The following is a 14,374-nucleotide window of genomic DNA, read 5'->3' on the forward strand; positions in this document are numbered from 1 at the left end:
TGCAGAGTTGTCAGCTACAAATCTACGCACATGGGGCCACTTTAACAGGTCAACCAAACCAAACCAATCCTTATTCTTAATCGTCAAGTACAATGTAGTGAAATTCTATTATTGCATTTAACCCATCCCAAGTATCAAGAGCAGTGGACAGTTATACATGCAGCATCCGGGGAGCAACTTGGGGTACACTAGTTGACATGTGGCCGATCCGCCAACCTTGTGGTTGTGGGGCAACCATGTTACTCCGGGCCACAAGCCAGCACTCAAAACATCAGCACTCCGAGCTGTCCAGACAGCTGTCCAGACAGCCAATCACGCGACAGTAAAAAAAAATGCAGGTTTCCAATTTGACCACACATGGACAAGACACGTGAACGGGAAGCATGTGCACATGGTGGGCTGGTACTGCTGTTGAGACAGTCACCCTTTTTAGATTTTCACACATTCTCAGAAAATGCTGGGAGCAAAAAAGCATGCATACACTTGAAGTTCTGCGAGACACATCAGAGGAAGATCCAAGACAAGCCAAATAGGAAGGCCATACCTTATCTGTGAATTACAAACCGGTCGCATATTTAATACAGGGAAAAGGCAAAAGGCAGTAGAAGACCAACCAGCGCAAACAAAAGACAATAAGGTGAGGCTACAGTAATGAACAGGGTGCTGATCTAAAGGTTTGGGCTTGGTTACATCAGCCTAAAACCAGTTCATTCAAAGTAAACCCTGGGAACACATATCTTTTCAGAAGAACTGACAAACTAAACGCTCAATGAAAGGTCACATTTGATTACAGAGGCTTATGAATCAGAGGCTAGCCTGGACATGACACCAAGACTCTTGATTGAGCTCCACTCCTCTTCATTCCCATTTTGCCACAAACTGATCAAGCCGCAGCCTACTGCACCACCCACAAGTAGTCACTACGTCAGCAAGCTTTCAACACCAGCTATTTTGTAACAATGCACTAAATTATTGAAGAATGCTACTTTCCAGATGCTGCCTGTTGAATCCCCTTAGACGCCTGTGCACAAGGCACCAAATCCCCAGTTGCCCCATTGCTGATCAGTGGGGGAAAAGAAGTCTCAGCTGCTCTCAGTGAGTCTACTTTGGTTTATAGAATAAAACTTTGAGTGCAACCATTTCTGTCCAACAGCATTTTTTTGTTAAGTAGATATTTCCATAAAATCAAGAAGGACTTTAGACATGTTAAGACCTACCGAGACTCCATGTCACACCTTGAAAAAGGAGTGAACTGTTCCTGAGAGATACAGTAGTGTTTCACAAGGAGACTCAATTGCACTGAATTGCAGTTCATGAAGTAGCACCCTCTTTTCTTGATGATTCTGTTCATTGTGCCTGAAAATTAAGAAAAATAACACATCCAATCACAGGCGACTTTAGTGGGTACACCTGTTTAAGTATCTCAAGTATCTAAGCTACTGGAGCTGCTGCCCCCGCGACCCGACACCGGATAAGCGGTCGAAGATGGATGAAGTATCTAATCTAAGCTAATCAAGTGCTATAAAGTCAACATTCTAGTTAAAGTCAATAAACTGTGAATGTGCACTTACTGTATGGTTGAGTCTTAGCTGCTGGTGTCTACTTTTTAGACTGTGTGTGAAAATGTGTTCAAAAAGTGTCAGCTGAGGCATTGGTCTCCTATCTCTCTGTGCGATCCAGTACAGCCGAAATGCAATAGAAATGTCAAATTGAATAGAGTCAGTCGCTGCGACTGGCGCCACAACTGCATCTACAGAAAGTACTGAGACAAACAATGTTTTAACAATCTTTATTTATCCAGGGAAGGAATTTGCTGACTGCAGCTCCCTCGTACAGTCACATAGACAGCCAGTCGCACTGTAACCGGCTGCAACCCGCCGAGCTGCTCAGCTGAAGCAAATACAATGTTAATGTCATTTTTTGGTAAGACAGTGAAATAACTGCATCAGGTTCTGGAACGATATTACCAGCCCCACAGCGCTGTCCTTTGACTGCCCAACAACACTGGGTTACTACAGTGTTGAATACAAAGATGACTCAACTGCCCAGGCTCACGGCTATTGGAGACCTTTACCTCCCTGTGACCTGCCTCACACAGCACTGGGGCACATGGACAGTGGTAACCCATGCTGGTGGGAGGAATGCTGATTGTCACAGGGATGATGCCACCAAAACACAAGAAGCAATTATTCAGTTTTTGAATGCTTGCATTGCTGTGTGTGTGTGTGTGTGTGTGTGTGTGTGTGTGTGTGTGTGTGTGTGTGTGTGTATACTGTACTTAAAAGGAATAATGGCAAAAAACTACAAAGTTAGCCCAAGAATGTTTCTTCAAGATGCACTGCCACTAATTGCTGCTGGATTCTGCATCCCAAAAATATCACTGGTTTCATCAAACCCATTCAAAAAGTACCCGTTTTATTTCTTCTAATGCACTTGCTTTCGAACGAGGACACACACGCATGCACGAGCAACAATAGTCACATACCTGCTGCCACATACTTAAATACAATACCTCAAAGTTCACTGCCATTCACAAACACAACATACGTCTTCATTACGTTGTTTGTCTTCCCGACTTGATTACTGCAATGTCCTGTTTTCTGGTTTTCTGGTTTAAACTGTGCCACTAAAGGCCTTCAACTTGCTCAGAACACTGCAGCCAGAATCTTGACAAAAATGACTAAATATGATCAAATAACACCCTTTCTGGCTTCTGTTCACTGGCTCCCAGTGCAAGCTAGAGCTGATTTTAACATACAAGGTCACTGAGGGTCATTCCCTTAGTAAACAAAAAATCAGTTGGTAATAGAGCATTCTCCTACCGTGCCCCAGCCCTCTTCTTTGGAATGACCTCCCACTACATGTTAAAGAAGCTCACTCAGTTGACATTTTTAAATCTAGACTAAAAACCCACCTCTACTCATTTCATTACAGACAACCATAACACACCATCCTTTCCACATCCTTCATAAACAAACCTTTTCACTTATTGTCTTATGCGGATGGTTTTGTATTCTTTATTATTACTGTTTTAATTCTGTTCAATTGTTTTGTTGCAGTCTGTTGTTCCTTTCATTTTAAAGTGTGTTGAGACCATGTCTACTGGTGATTTTACACTTTAAATTCATTTGATTTGAAAAAAAAGGTTTCAAGCTGAACTACCTACGATATTGTACACAAAGTAAGGCAGTAGTCGGTCCACTGAACATTTCAGAGATTCAGCATACAATTATGTCAATTTAAATTATATTTTCATGTATGTTCAGCAGTAAAAGGTAAACTAAAACAGAAAGCTGTACCAGTTAGATTTGCTTCTAGGCTCATTCTCTCTCTCTTTTGATAGATAACATCCCAGACCGGCAGAGTTGGTCAACACAAACATGAACATACTGTGCACCATTTGCTGATGTCACTGGGTATTAAAGCTGTAATTTTTCAAACCCTTAACTACTTAATGGTGCCATTTGGAGCTGCCAACAAGCAAGATGCCCAATGCAGCTTTTAGTTCGAACTGACCCAGTTTCTCATCTCGTCCCTCCTTGGCCTGCTTCTATTTGTGTTTACAGCGCGGTTACAGTAACTAAAACACCTTTCTGTATTTTGTGCTGGAGTTTCAAGTCACCATGTTGCTTAAATTGTCCCACTATTGGCTGCTGGCACGTGACAAACAGATGATTACATAAACAGAAAATCTAAGTACATTTCTGACGTTCCAGCTCCAGGGAACACAAACTAGCAGGGTAAACAAGGCTAAAGCTGATGGGAGAACGTGTTTGAAGCGTCCTTAGAGAGCAGCAGATCTCAGGAGGGCTAAACTGCTGTCAGGTTCATCAATACCGGCTTTACGCCACAGTGCACAAAGACAGCGCGAGTCTTGGCTGCAGGCCCCTGCTTTAAACTCCAGAGCCTGCTATCGAACTCCTCTGGTTGGCCGTCAATATCACCTCTGTCTTTCTCTTCACAGCTGTTAGCCATGCCAGAGATACAGACTTGGGGGTTGTGTAGTTTGAGAAACTAAGTGCTCTTATAACAATAGGGAAGCCGAGGACTTCTTCGTCTAAGATATTTTTTTTGGTGAGTAAGTCAGGAAGGAGATGGTATCCAGCAAGCACTCTGCACATGTTCTACACTTGTGCTGGACTCTTTTAACTGAACTTAAGTACAGCAAGTTTTTCCTCCAGCTCTACTCCTTCACCTACTCCTTCCCTCATCTACGCACTGTTACCAGAGCTATACATTTTTCCTGAAATTAATTAGATCCAGCGTGCAACCATCAGGCTGACGCAAAGACCTGTGCTCTGTCCCACATCGCCTGTGATCTCTGAGGATAAAATGAATTGTGTTCCCTTATTCAGTGGTTGAATTTGCCGTTTGGATTTCTAATCCTTCCGTTACTTTCAATTTCCTCAAACCGTCGTTCTAATAAGGGAACTACAAGGATTTTATGAATCAAGATAGGGTTGCAAGATCACCTGTTGGATTTTGGTGGTTGAGAAACACTGGTATAGGCTATCTTTCTCTTCTAAAAAACGGTGTTTGTACAACATGGTTGTAAAGTTTTACGTGAAGCAAAGTGATGGACTCACAATGTTCTTTATTATTGAATAATGGTTCACTATTATTAATACGAAATTTAAGGTAGTTAGATGCTTTTACAATATAGAAAAAAAATGAATCTTCTCTATTCTTAGTGTGCTTTGGCTACACTCCAGACCCGATGAGTGCTGGATAGTGCACTTATGGAATCTCTAGAGGTTATGAGAAGCTTAAGACATCCAGAGGGGATCTCTTGTGGAGAAATACAAGCTCAAGGATAGAGGAAACACTAACAGGGAAACAAAACAGGCCTGGGTCCCAGCGGGTGAGCGCATACTTGTCAATGTGTTGCTGTATCCCATAATTCCTCATCTCTTGCCTCAAAGTGTCAGGATTGGACGGCCTCATGTGACAACCTTAAAGGCTGATGGAGCATGGCCTGCTGCATTCACAGCCGCCAAGCCCTTTACCTTCCCCCATTTAGGAGCATTGTCTCCCAATGAGTATCATTTGTCACCATTGACTTGCTCCATGCAGACACCCGTGCTGTTTTTCTGTGGCCCAGGCCCATTTCCAAAGTTGGTAAACAGCTAAATCCCTCTCCCAATCAATGCAGCCTATTTAACTTGAGCTATTGACTTGCCAGCCTCTCAACAGACTTGATAGGCTGAAAAAATACAAACAAATTAGAAGAGGGAGAAAGAACAACAGAAATGGTGGCGCATACTATGAAAAGTCACATTTTCAATAATGAGCTTTTGGCGGCAGGAGGGAAGAATGTGATAGAGTGAAGGGAAAGAAAGGGGGGTGGGGGGGGGAGAGAAAGCAAGGAAAAACAGAGGAGGAATCGATCGATATGAACAGATAATCACCAGGCCTCTGTCCCAATGTGTAAAGAGTGTGACATTGCCGAGGTGGGCACGGCAGGGAAGAGATCAATGGGCTGCTTTTTGTTGATCTGTAATCCTTAACTATCTATAAGTAATTAACCTTCAGAGGAGAATGCAGGGAAGAAATAAATGGAGAGAGGGGGAATAGCAATGAGCACAAGTATAACAGAAGCTACCTTGCATTGACCAGATAACAGCCCAGGGAAACTAAATTAATAGTTGTCTCCACTGCTGCCTCTGCAATTTGCTACATCTGATTTGGTTTTCTTTCTGCCAGGGACTGCATTTGAATCGAAAATTTGTTTTGTTCTGGTTTTAGATGAGAATCTAGTCTGATCTCATCATTTCTGGCCTGATGAGAGCATCCTTTCTCCAAGTATTTCTTGAAAAGATGGAGAAGGATCGTATTAGGAGTCAGAGTGCCCTCTGTGGGCACTCAAAGAGAAACATGGGAAGCATTACACCCCTTGTTTTTCAATGGAGAAGATAGGGAAAAGATGAAAGTGTCTACTATGTGTCTAATGTAACTATAATAGGTGTGTCCTGTCAAATAAACACAGTGCAGTAACAGTGGTATCTGTACAGGGTTTATTGGCACACAAATGCCCATACAGTACATTATGATCATCTTAAATCAAATTTGACTTGACTGATTTTGTCATTAGTAAACTTTAAAGAATGTTTAAGTTAGTTAAAGGCATACTATGTTATTGAAATTTGTCACAATAATACACAATGATATAAGAGACTAGTGGGTTTTTATTACAGTGTATGTGAAGTAAGAAATGTCATAATTACAATATGGCCTCCGTAGAAAGCTTTTAGCAAGTGATTGTGGTGGTATGGTTAAAAGCCAAGGAAGTCATTGGAAGTTAAATTATAATCATCAGGTTAAAACTGAGCTCTTAAGATACTCTCAAATAAACTTAAAACATGCCACTGGAAAATCGGATCATCACAACAACAAAAAAGAATATCTTTCGCAAAGGCTCTGCACTGTGTCTTAATTACATATTTCAGTTAACGTCCATGTATTTGAATGCTTCTTCTTGGTTTACCAGTGAGAAAAAAAAGTGTAAAAAGGGTAACTTTGTCTGCCGGAGACGGTTCTTCACCAAAATGGACACCTGAAGAAAGAAAAAATTAAGATTCACTTAAGTCAAGCAAAGCCTCGATGCCTGTCTCATTCTACTTCATCTACAGTACACCAGTGATGTAGTAATACACTCAAAAATGTGGGAAAATTACATCATGATCTGCGAATGGAGTTATCCTAACCAAGCATCATATAAACAGCAAAAGAAGCTGGCTTGATGGGACTTCTTGTTTGTATGCAATCAAATTACATCACCATATTTGAAGTCGTCTCAAACTGTTTTTAGGTGGATTTCTGCTGCCCTACATCACTGGTCTAATTAAATTTGGAGGAAGAAAAGACTAGACGCAAACAACTGTCTGGTAAAACAACAACAGCAAGTTCCAGCAGAAGTACTGACCATCCAATGTAGCACTGGCACAGGTTTTCATGTGAAGTGGCCTGCTTGATGAGAAGCTCCACTTGTGTTGGCACATCTAGTGTCTCATCATGAGAAAAGTCTCGACCTGCAGGGAACAACCTCTCATCAAAATACTAGACCTTTACCAGAAAATTCAATCTGGTCACACTTGAATCCCTTCCGTTTCAAGAAATGTAATCATTGACAGGGAGGTATTTTTTGGATTGATCAAGACCTGGCTACAGAAAAAGAAGGGTTAGCCTACAGTATAAAAACGTGACTGAAGAAGGTAAAGTATGAGTCAAACATCTGATAATTGGACCTTTTTCTGTGTAACATTTCTGCACTAAAACATTGCATTTTTTGTAAATAAATACTTTACCATTTCTTTCACAATAAAGAACTTCAGCTTTGTTTACAAGATCATTTACACTTTACATTTTTTAATTTACATTCGACCTCAGGAATTTTAACAATGCTACAAAGATATCTATATTTCCTGCAGAAGCCTGTGTGGAAAGGACAAATAGCAGCTTTTGTTACAACTAGAGCTACCTTGGCAGTGCTTGTTGAGTGCTGCAGAACTTACCTGTAAGTTTGTCTCTTACTCTGTTGATAATTTGAATGGCTTTCTTGTTGAGTGCCTCAGGTTGTACCAAACCGTCTCCAACTAGAAAGAAACCCCACAAAAACACGCTGGAATCAACTACTAACAACTTAAGATAAAGCTAATGCAAGTGCTCTCACTACACTAGAGCCCGAACAATATATCGGCGGGCTGATATTATTGGCCAATATTGGGCATTTCCCGAACTATCGGTATCAGCATTTATAACGGTTAATTTAAATATTCATTAATCAGAATAATTTAAAATGACAAATAAGTGATTCTGATAAATTAATATTTATAAAAAAAATAAAAATAAAAAAATAATGAAACGGTCAACCATGTCATGAGTGTTAGCGTTGCACACTTCGTCCACCAGACGGCGCTCTACAACATCCCTGTTGATTATTTTTTGTAAGGACTTTAAGTTTCATATCTTAAGTTTGTATTTTTATAAAAAAGAATTAACAGAACTTTAATATATTTTCATGTTCCTCTATTCTCTTGTGACAACAAAACAAATGATTATCATATTATTATTAGTGAGAACTCATAAAAAACTACAAATAACTAATGTTAGGGTATGTTTTGTTACCCATTCCTGGATTTTATTTTTAAACTATATATCGGCCGATATATCCGATTTTTATATAACCAAATATTTGTATCGGTATTGGCCTTAAAAATCCTTTATCGGTCGGACTCTACACCAAGCTTCTTTGCAGCTCAAATCAAAGTGAACTTGAGTGCAGCCTTACAATAGCACAGCAGTTGCACCAATCACTTATGACAACAAGAGTTAGTACAGGCGGAGAAAAAAACCAAAAGGCTTCAACATATAATCCGTGGATGACAGAATGACCCGGCAACTCACTGAAGGAGTGGATGGATTCAGGAACTGTGGTCCCTGGTTTCTTGTGTGTGGTCTCTCCAATGTCTATTCCCTCAAGAGCCTCTGCAGAGGACACTGTCACACAGTTACAGGTTCCAACACATTCTTATATTAGGACAACATAGCTACAGTTTGGACTGTAGACTCACCCACTGACTGGCCAGCAGTGTACGAGTCGGTCCTAGTGCGGGAGCGCTTGTTGCCTTTGGTGTTTGCTGTGGGTGAAACAGAAAAGGTGTGTGAGTGAGTCTTTTTTTTCTCTCAACGTGACAATTACTGTACTATATTCTATTTTTTATCCATCACACAGAAAGCAGCAGCATTGTTCTGACCTTTATAAATCCAGAAGAATGAAGCTCTTTTCTAACCTTTACAAGTAGTGAAGGCTCTGATATTCATGTAAACCAGATCTGGTTGAAGTGTAGAAATAAATTAAGAGAAAACTGCAAATGGACCCACTAATGCATCCTGCAGACTCTGGGAGTAAGTCAGAAACCATTAATAGTTAATGCTCAAACGATTAACGATCAAAAGTTGTACTAAACTGAAAACACCGACTCATTTACAATAAGCTGTTGAACTCTACTATTGTGGATAAAATGCCTTGCTTAAGGCAACCTTGACCGTATTTGTTGAGAGAGTGCCAGAGATATTCATTCACTTGAATTAACCGACAACCTTTAGATGGCTACAACACTTCTTCAAGCATTTGGTCAATTTCTCTCCCAAATATGAGCCGAACAGATTTCCATTTTACTAGTGGGAAAGCACTTTAGCTTTTTAACCCCATCTGATTACATGTAATGCTCCAAACTCTCAACCACTTCAACTACACTTCTACTGTAAGTAGAGTAATTTGCGCTGACTGTTGCAAAATGTATTTTTCTGGGCTGATCTTTTTCACAGTCTGTTTATTGTTATCGTCATGTGATGCTGTCGTGGTTATTTCAGTCTACCACATGTGATTTGTCTGTTGTGCTTGTTCCTTTCCTGAAGTTTTGGCTATGATGATGGTATCTTACTGTCCATGAGCCTCCAGTTGAGCAGCGGGTCGTAGACGAAGGCCTCCAGCACAGCCATGACACTGTCCCGGTGCTCCCTCAGGACCTCCATCACTGTGTGGCAGGTGATCCGGTAGTTACCGTCCAAGCCTGTCACCTGCCACACAATCAGATGGAAATGTTACTGATGGGGAGAAAACCTTATCATAACATCAGGTTAGGTTTCTGTCTTGTATTTGTACATTAAAGATAGGTCATTTTTTTGGGTAGTTAAGAGCAGGATCCAATCTGGTGTTTTGAGGTTTTGTAGAGGTGCAACCTTTTTGTTTATATTTAGATCCTTGAATTTTGTTTTTAAACAAATTTTTACATTAAAACAATTGAAGTTCTTTAAGAGACAATACAACTTAAACCTCTTAAAATATAGAATTTTATTTATTAGTGCTTTGATGTCTAACGCTTTTCTTGTTTGCAGTCATGACTTCTGATAAAATGCAAACACTCCAAGTGTTTATCACTGCATAAGATACCGATGATTACCTCCATGGCGTTGGTCAGCATCCTCGTTAGTCTGAATGGGATCTTTTCAGGAAACTTCTCTCTGGTCATGGCGACCTGTTGCATGTTGTAATAAGGGTCAGTTTCTCGTAAATTAAAAAATATTATCGGTGGATAACGTTTTGAAAAAAAATCTCCTCTTACCTCAAAACAGTCTCCAAAGTCAATGTGGAGGATCTTGCCGCTTAACCGATCTAACATCAAGTTGGATGGATGCCTGGAGAAGAGAAACAGGATAACTGTCATTCTTCTTCTTCTTCTTCTTCTTCTTCTAACAATGTGTTGGAAATAATAAAAGACTTCAACCTTTTGGCTGAGAAACTCACCTATCACCCAGTCCGAGGATGTAGCCCACCATGGACATCACAGCCAGGGAGCGTGTGTAATTGGTCCTCCTGTCAAACCACACCTGGAGGAGATAACATCTGCATTATGAGAACTCTTCTAGTAAATGGCACAGAAATCTCTGGTGTGCAGCTTGATACAACTTTCCAGACACTTGAACATGCCGAACATCAGGTTACAAGGTAGTAATGTTCCTAAAAATGGATTCAATTTGAAGGTTTGTTAAGTCCTGCTAAGTCAGTGGTTTGAAAGTAGGGCACACAACCCCGAAAAATAATTCTTCAAGGAAAACGACAGTTTTATTTAAATACTACTGTATTTACCACAATAATTAGAAAGGTCACAGACTGGATACTCCCTATGTTCCCTCTGCCAGTCCAGCCTCTTGGAAAAATGTCAATTAATGGATCTGTAAGATATCTTTTCTATCACTGAACGCTCTTGACATTTTACCCCAGAAGCACTGAAACGTGAGGATGGATGCTGAAAAGATCAAGTACGCTCAATTGTCGTCCACTGTGCTGACAGTGGACTGAGTAAAGAGGCAGAGTTTCTCACCTCAGAGCTGGGGCTCTTCAGCCACAAGAGCTTGGCCAGGTCGTCTCCAGCCGTGTTGTTGACAGCGTGTTCAAACACCTCCACCTTCTCCATCAGCGTCAGGTGGTCGTAGTCTGGGGCCATCTGAAATCCACAAAAGCACACTTCAAATGTGGATAAATATATCATGCTACGAGTTTAGACAAGTTAAATTCAAGCATCATTAATGCCAGTTACAAGTGAATGATACTGGATTTTGCATTTCAAATGAAAAGTCAAGCAACTTTATGGTGCATAAATATGAGGCGGCCAGAGAGCACTGAAAAACCGCCACATTTAAAGACTCCTCAAAGTGAACGGAAGAGGAATGTATTAAAAGGATAATGATTCATATTTTTAACCTGATGTGCTTTTGAAAGGTTTATTATTTTGTGAATTTCAAATCACTTATGTTGACTCCATACTGAATGTTTACTACAGTAAACTGAAATTAATTCAAGTGATGGATATATAGGCGGAAGTAATAACACTTTACGTTTAAATAAACTGTAAAGTTTTTGGGTTTAGAAAGAAACACAGTGAAACCCCCAAAAACTATAATCTATCACTGTCTCCCTCTCCCATCTTCTTCATGTTTTATCTAAAACTGATTAATGGTCTGGCTGATTGACTGTTCAGCTTAATATCTTGCCATTTATAAAGCTTAAACTGAATGCAACGTATCATTAATAACTAAGGGTGTCACGATTTCGATTTTAATTCGAAATGAACCGAAATTAAAATCACAATCTAGAACTTCAAAATAAAAAATGGAATCGTCAATGCAGCCACGCCCCCATGTCACGTCCGGTCTGCTTGCCACGAAGAAAAAAAACTCGAGTTGAATAGCTGCGAGTCAGTCAACCTCTTCTAACTTAGCTACAGCCAGTCCAACTGCAGAAGCAGGAGACCCATCGACAGAACTTGAACCTCCTCCTCTTTCACTGAAGTTGCCAGTGTGGAAGTGTTTTGGATTTCCAGTGCGTTGACGACAAAAAAAGCCACAGTTTGCAAGCTCTGCTATGTGTGTTTAGTAGCGTGTAGACTGCAGTTACAAAAGAAAAACTAGATGGCAGGTTATTTTGCTTAAGTGTCCAATTCACTGAAGACAAAAGTTATTCTTACATTATGTCTATAAATATTTTAAATTTCACAATGTAGTGTGGTACAGTGTGACCAAAGGTCAGATATTATATTGCATAAAAGTCTAGTCAAAAAATGGCAAAGCAACTTGTGCTTTAAAAAATAAATGTAAAAATCAAGAATCCAATTGCTCCGTGACCTTTAAATCAAAAATTTTGAAGGAGAATTGTGACACCCCTATTAATAATGCTATTAATCAATTGAAAATCAAATTCATCTTATTTAAAACATGCCAGGAAATAAATGTGTGAATATGGCCCATTTGTTCTCACATCTGAGTAAATTTAGCATGTGCCAACTCCACAGGACACATTCAATTGATTCAATGCCTGTTATTTTATATTTATAAAATCATTTATTTAACATATTTTATTTTATAATTGTACTACTAAAAATTCAATAAAACCATTGTTGAAAACAAAACAAAAAAAGGCCTTCTACAATAAAAAATAAATAAAAAAATGTAATCTGATGCATTTTAATTTCCTGTAGTGACATTTTAGTGAGGAAGATTATGTATTATGTGTGTGCTCTCTATGCCTAATTGAGCATTTCCAAGGCAGCGATATCCAGTTAATTCATGACAATTAAGCACCTGTTAATGAAAACAGACGCTTCCTCAGCTTTGATGAATCTATTTAGTATTTAGCGAGGATGCTTTATATGAAAAAACACATTCAGATACATTTCATGAATTAAACACCTGTTGGCACAAACCCGTGAATAACATGCAAGGACATATGCTCATTTACACATAAATGTCTATTTAATAACATAGCATAATTCAAATCTGTCCTGGGAATGCACTGTAATTGTTTCACACATGTTGCTAGGTGAGTTAAATGAGATTTAAACGGAGAAACCTGTGCTCCAATAATGGAAACACACGTGTAGGCAGGAAATGCATATGCAGTCGGTTTTTAATTATTAAAAGGCAGAAAGGATAAACCTAATGTTAGTGGTTCCTCACCCTGAGCATGATGCGATGTTCAATGTTGAGCAAAATCTTTTTCTTCTCTCTGTAGTCTCTGATGAGGGCATGCAGGGTGTCACAGTGGGGCACCCAGCCAATCAGGCCTGAGTTGGTGGACAGGGGGATCACTGCGTAGCGCTGAATGCTGGTGAATGCAACATAAAGCAATAACAATCAAAAACAAACGCACAACTTCATGTTCATAACTATAAAAGTGTGTGTGCTCAAGACGTGTGAAATGTACCATACCTTAGACTCTCTGTTTGTGTGTGTGTGTGTGTGTGTGTGTGTGTGTGTGTGTGTGTGTGTGTGTGTGTATAAACATGACTGTGTAGCTACCTGAGATTCTTGCGTAAGGACGCAGGGTCGTTGGCCAGAAGTGTGTTGACTAGACCAAACAGCTGCATGACTCTCTCATCCTGCCTCAGGTCCTCATGGCCCTTCAACAGGAACATGAACTCATGGCCATTGCTGCCTGCAGAGGGCGCCACAAACAAACACTGCTGAGACATTGTATTAGAAAACATTATATGGGTGGATTTGGCACTACCGTCTGTTTTCTCCAGGGTGCTCGCCTGCTGCTGTGCAGCTGCATCTCCATTACCTTTGCCTAAAGAAATGTCTCGGAAGTTTAAGCAGCAAACAATTGATTTCATGTGAACCCATATTAAATTACTTTTATAGTAAGCTTAGTCCCAATAATCTCTCACTTAATGGTCAACCTCGGTTTGGAATGGCACTCCAAAGAGACAGATATGAGGGGTTGTATTATAATGACTCTGCCATGGAAAAGAACCCCACAGAACAAACACATGGCTTTATAAATGCATACTGAAAGTACCTTGTAAAGTTCACATGACTTGTGAAGTTCTGTTGACTGCGGCAACAAGGAAAATATGTATTTATGACCTGGATGAATTGGATCAACTAAATCCTCTTATGCAGAATGAAGTTTTTAGCATGACAGTGAGGAAAATGTATTTAACTCATCTGAAGTACAGATGATGTCACTTACAGTGGATATAAAAAGTATACACACCCGTTAAAATGGCAGTTTTTTGTGATGTAAAAAAATTTGACAAAGATACATCATGTCAGAACTTTTTCCACCTTTAATGTGACTTATAACGTGAACAATTCAAATGAAAAAACAGAAATCTTTGAGGGGGAAAAACGTACAATAACCTTGTTGCATAAGTGTGCATACCCTTGAACTAATACTGTGTTGAAGAACCTTTTGATTTTATTACAGCACTCAGTCTTTTTGGGTGGGAGTCTATTAGCATGGACCATGGCTTTTGCTCTGAGATGCAACTAAAAAGATGTCAGGAAAATCCTACTGGAACAGCTGAACTTT

General features: G+C 39.8%; 1 protein-coding gene and 1 long non-coding RNA gene across 2 annotated transcripts in view; one reads left to right on the plus strand and one right to left on the minus strand.

Moving 5' to 3' along the window:
* The window catches only part of LOC116692594 (uncharacterized), an 8,739-nt gene extending 4,921 nt beyond the window's left edge, over nt 1–3,818 (plus strand). The window contains exons 2-3 of the long non-coding RNA XR_004332732.1: nt 2,310–2,322; nt 3,809–3,818. This is a non-coding gene — a long non-coding RNA (uncharacterized LOC116692594). The remainder of the gene's footprint in view (nt 1–2,309; nt 2,323–3,808) is intronic.
* Nucleotides 3,819–5,997: 2,179 nt separating this feature from the next.
* The window catches only part of mtor (mechanistic target of rapamycin kinase), a 104,557-nt gene continuing 96,180 nt past the window's right edge, over nt 5,998–14,374 (minus strand). Inside the window, 12 exon segments of the mRNA XM_032521013.1 lie at nt 5,998–6,553; nt 6,923–7,028; nt 7,512–7,592; nt 8,404–8,484; nt 8,571–8,636; nt 9,444–9,579; nt 9,963–10,037; nt 10,125–10,197; nt 10,307–10,389; nt 10,884–11,006; nt 13,015–13,162; nt 13,357–13,492. Of these exon segments, the coding sequence (XP_032376904.1) occupies nt 6,538–6,553; nt 6,923–7,028; nt 7,512–7,592; nt 8,404–8,484; nt 8,571–8,636; nt 9,444–9,579; nt 9,963–10,037; nt 10,125–10,197; nt 10,307–10,389; nt 10,884–11,006; nt 13,015–13,162; nt 13,357–13,492 (1,124 nt within the window). The 3' untranslated portion in view covers nt 5,998–6,537.

This window comes from Etheostoma spectabile, chromosome 7 (genome assembly GCF_008692095.1).
Source record: "Etheostoma spectabile isolate EspeVRDwgs_2016 chromosome 7, UIUC_Espe_1.0, whole genome shotgun sequence".
In the NCBI taxonomy this organism is placed as follows: Eukaryota; Metazoa; Chordata; class Actinopteri; order Perciformes; family Percidae; genus Etheostoma; species Etheostoma spectabile.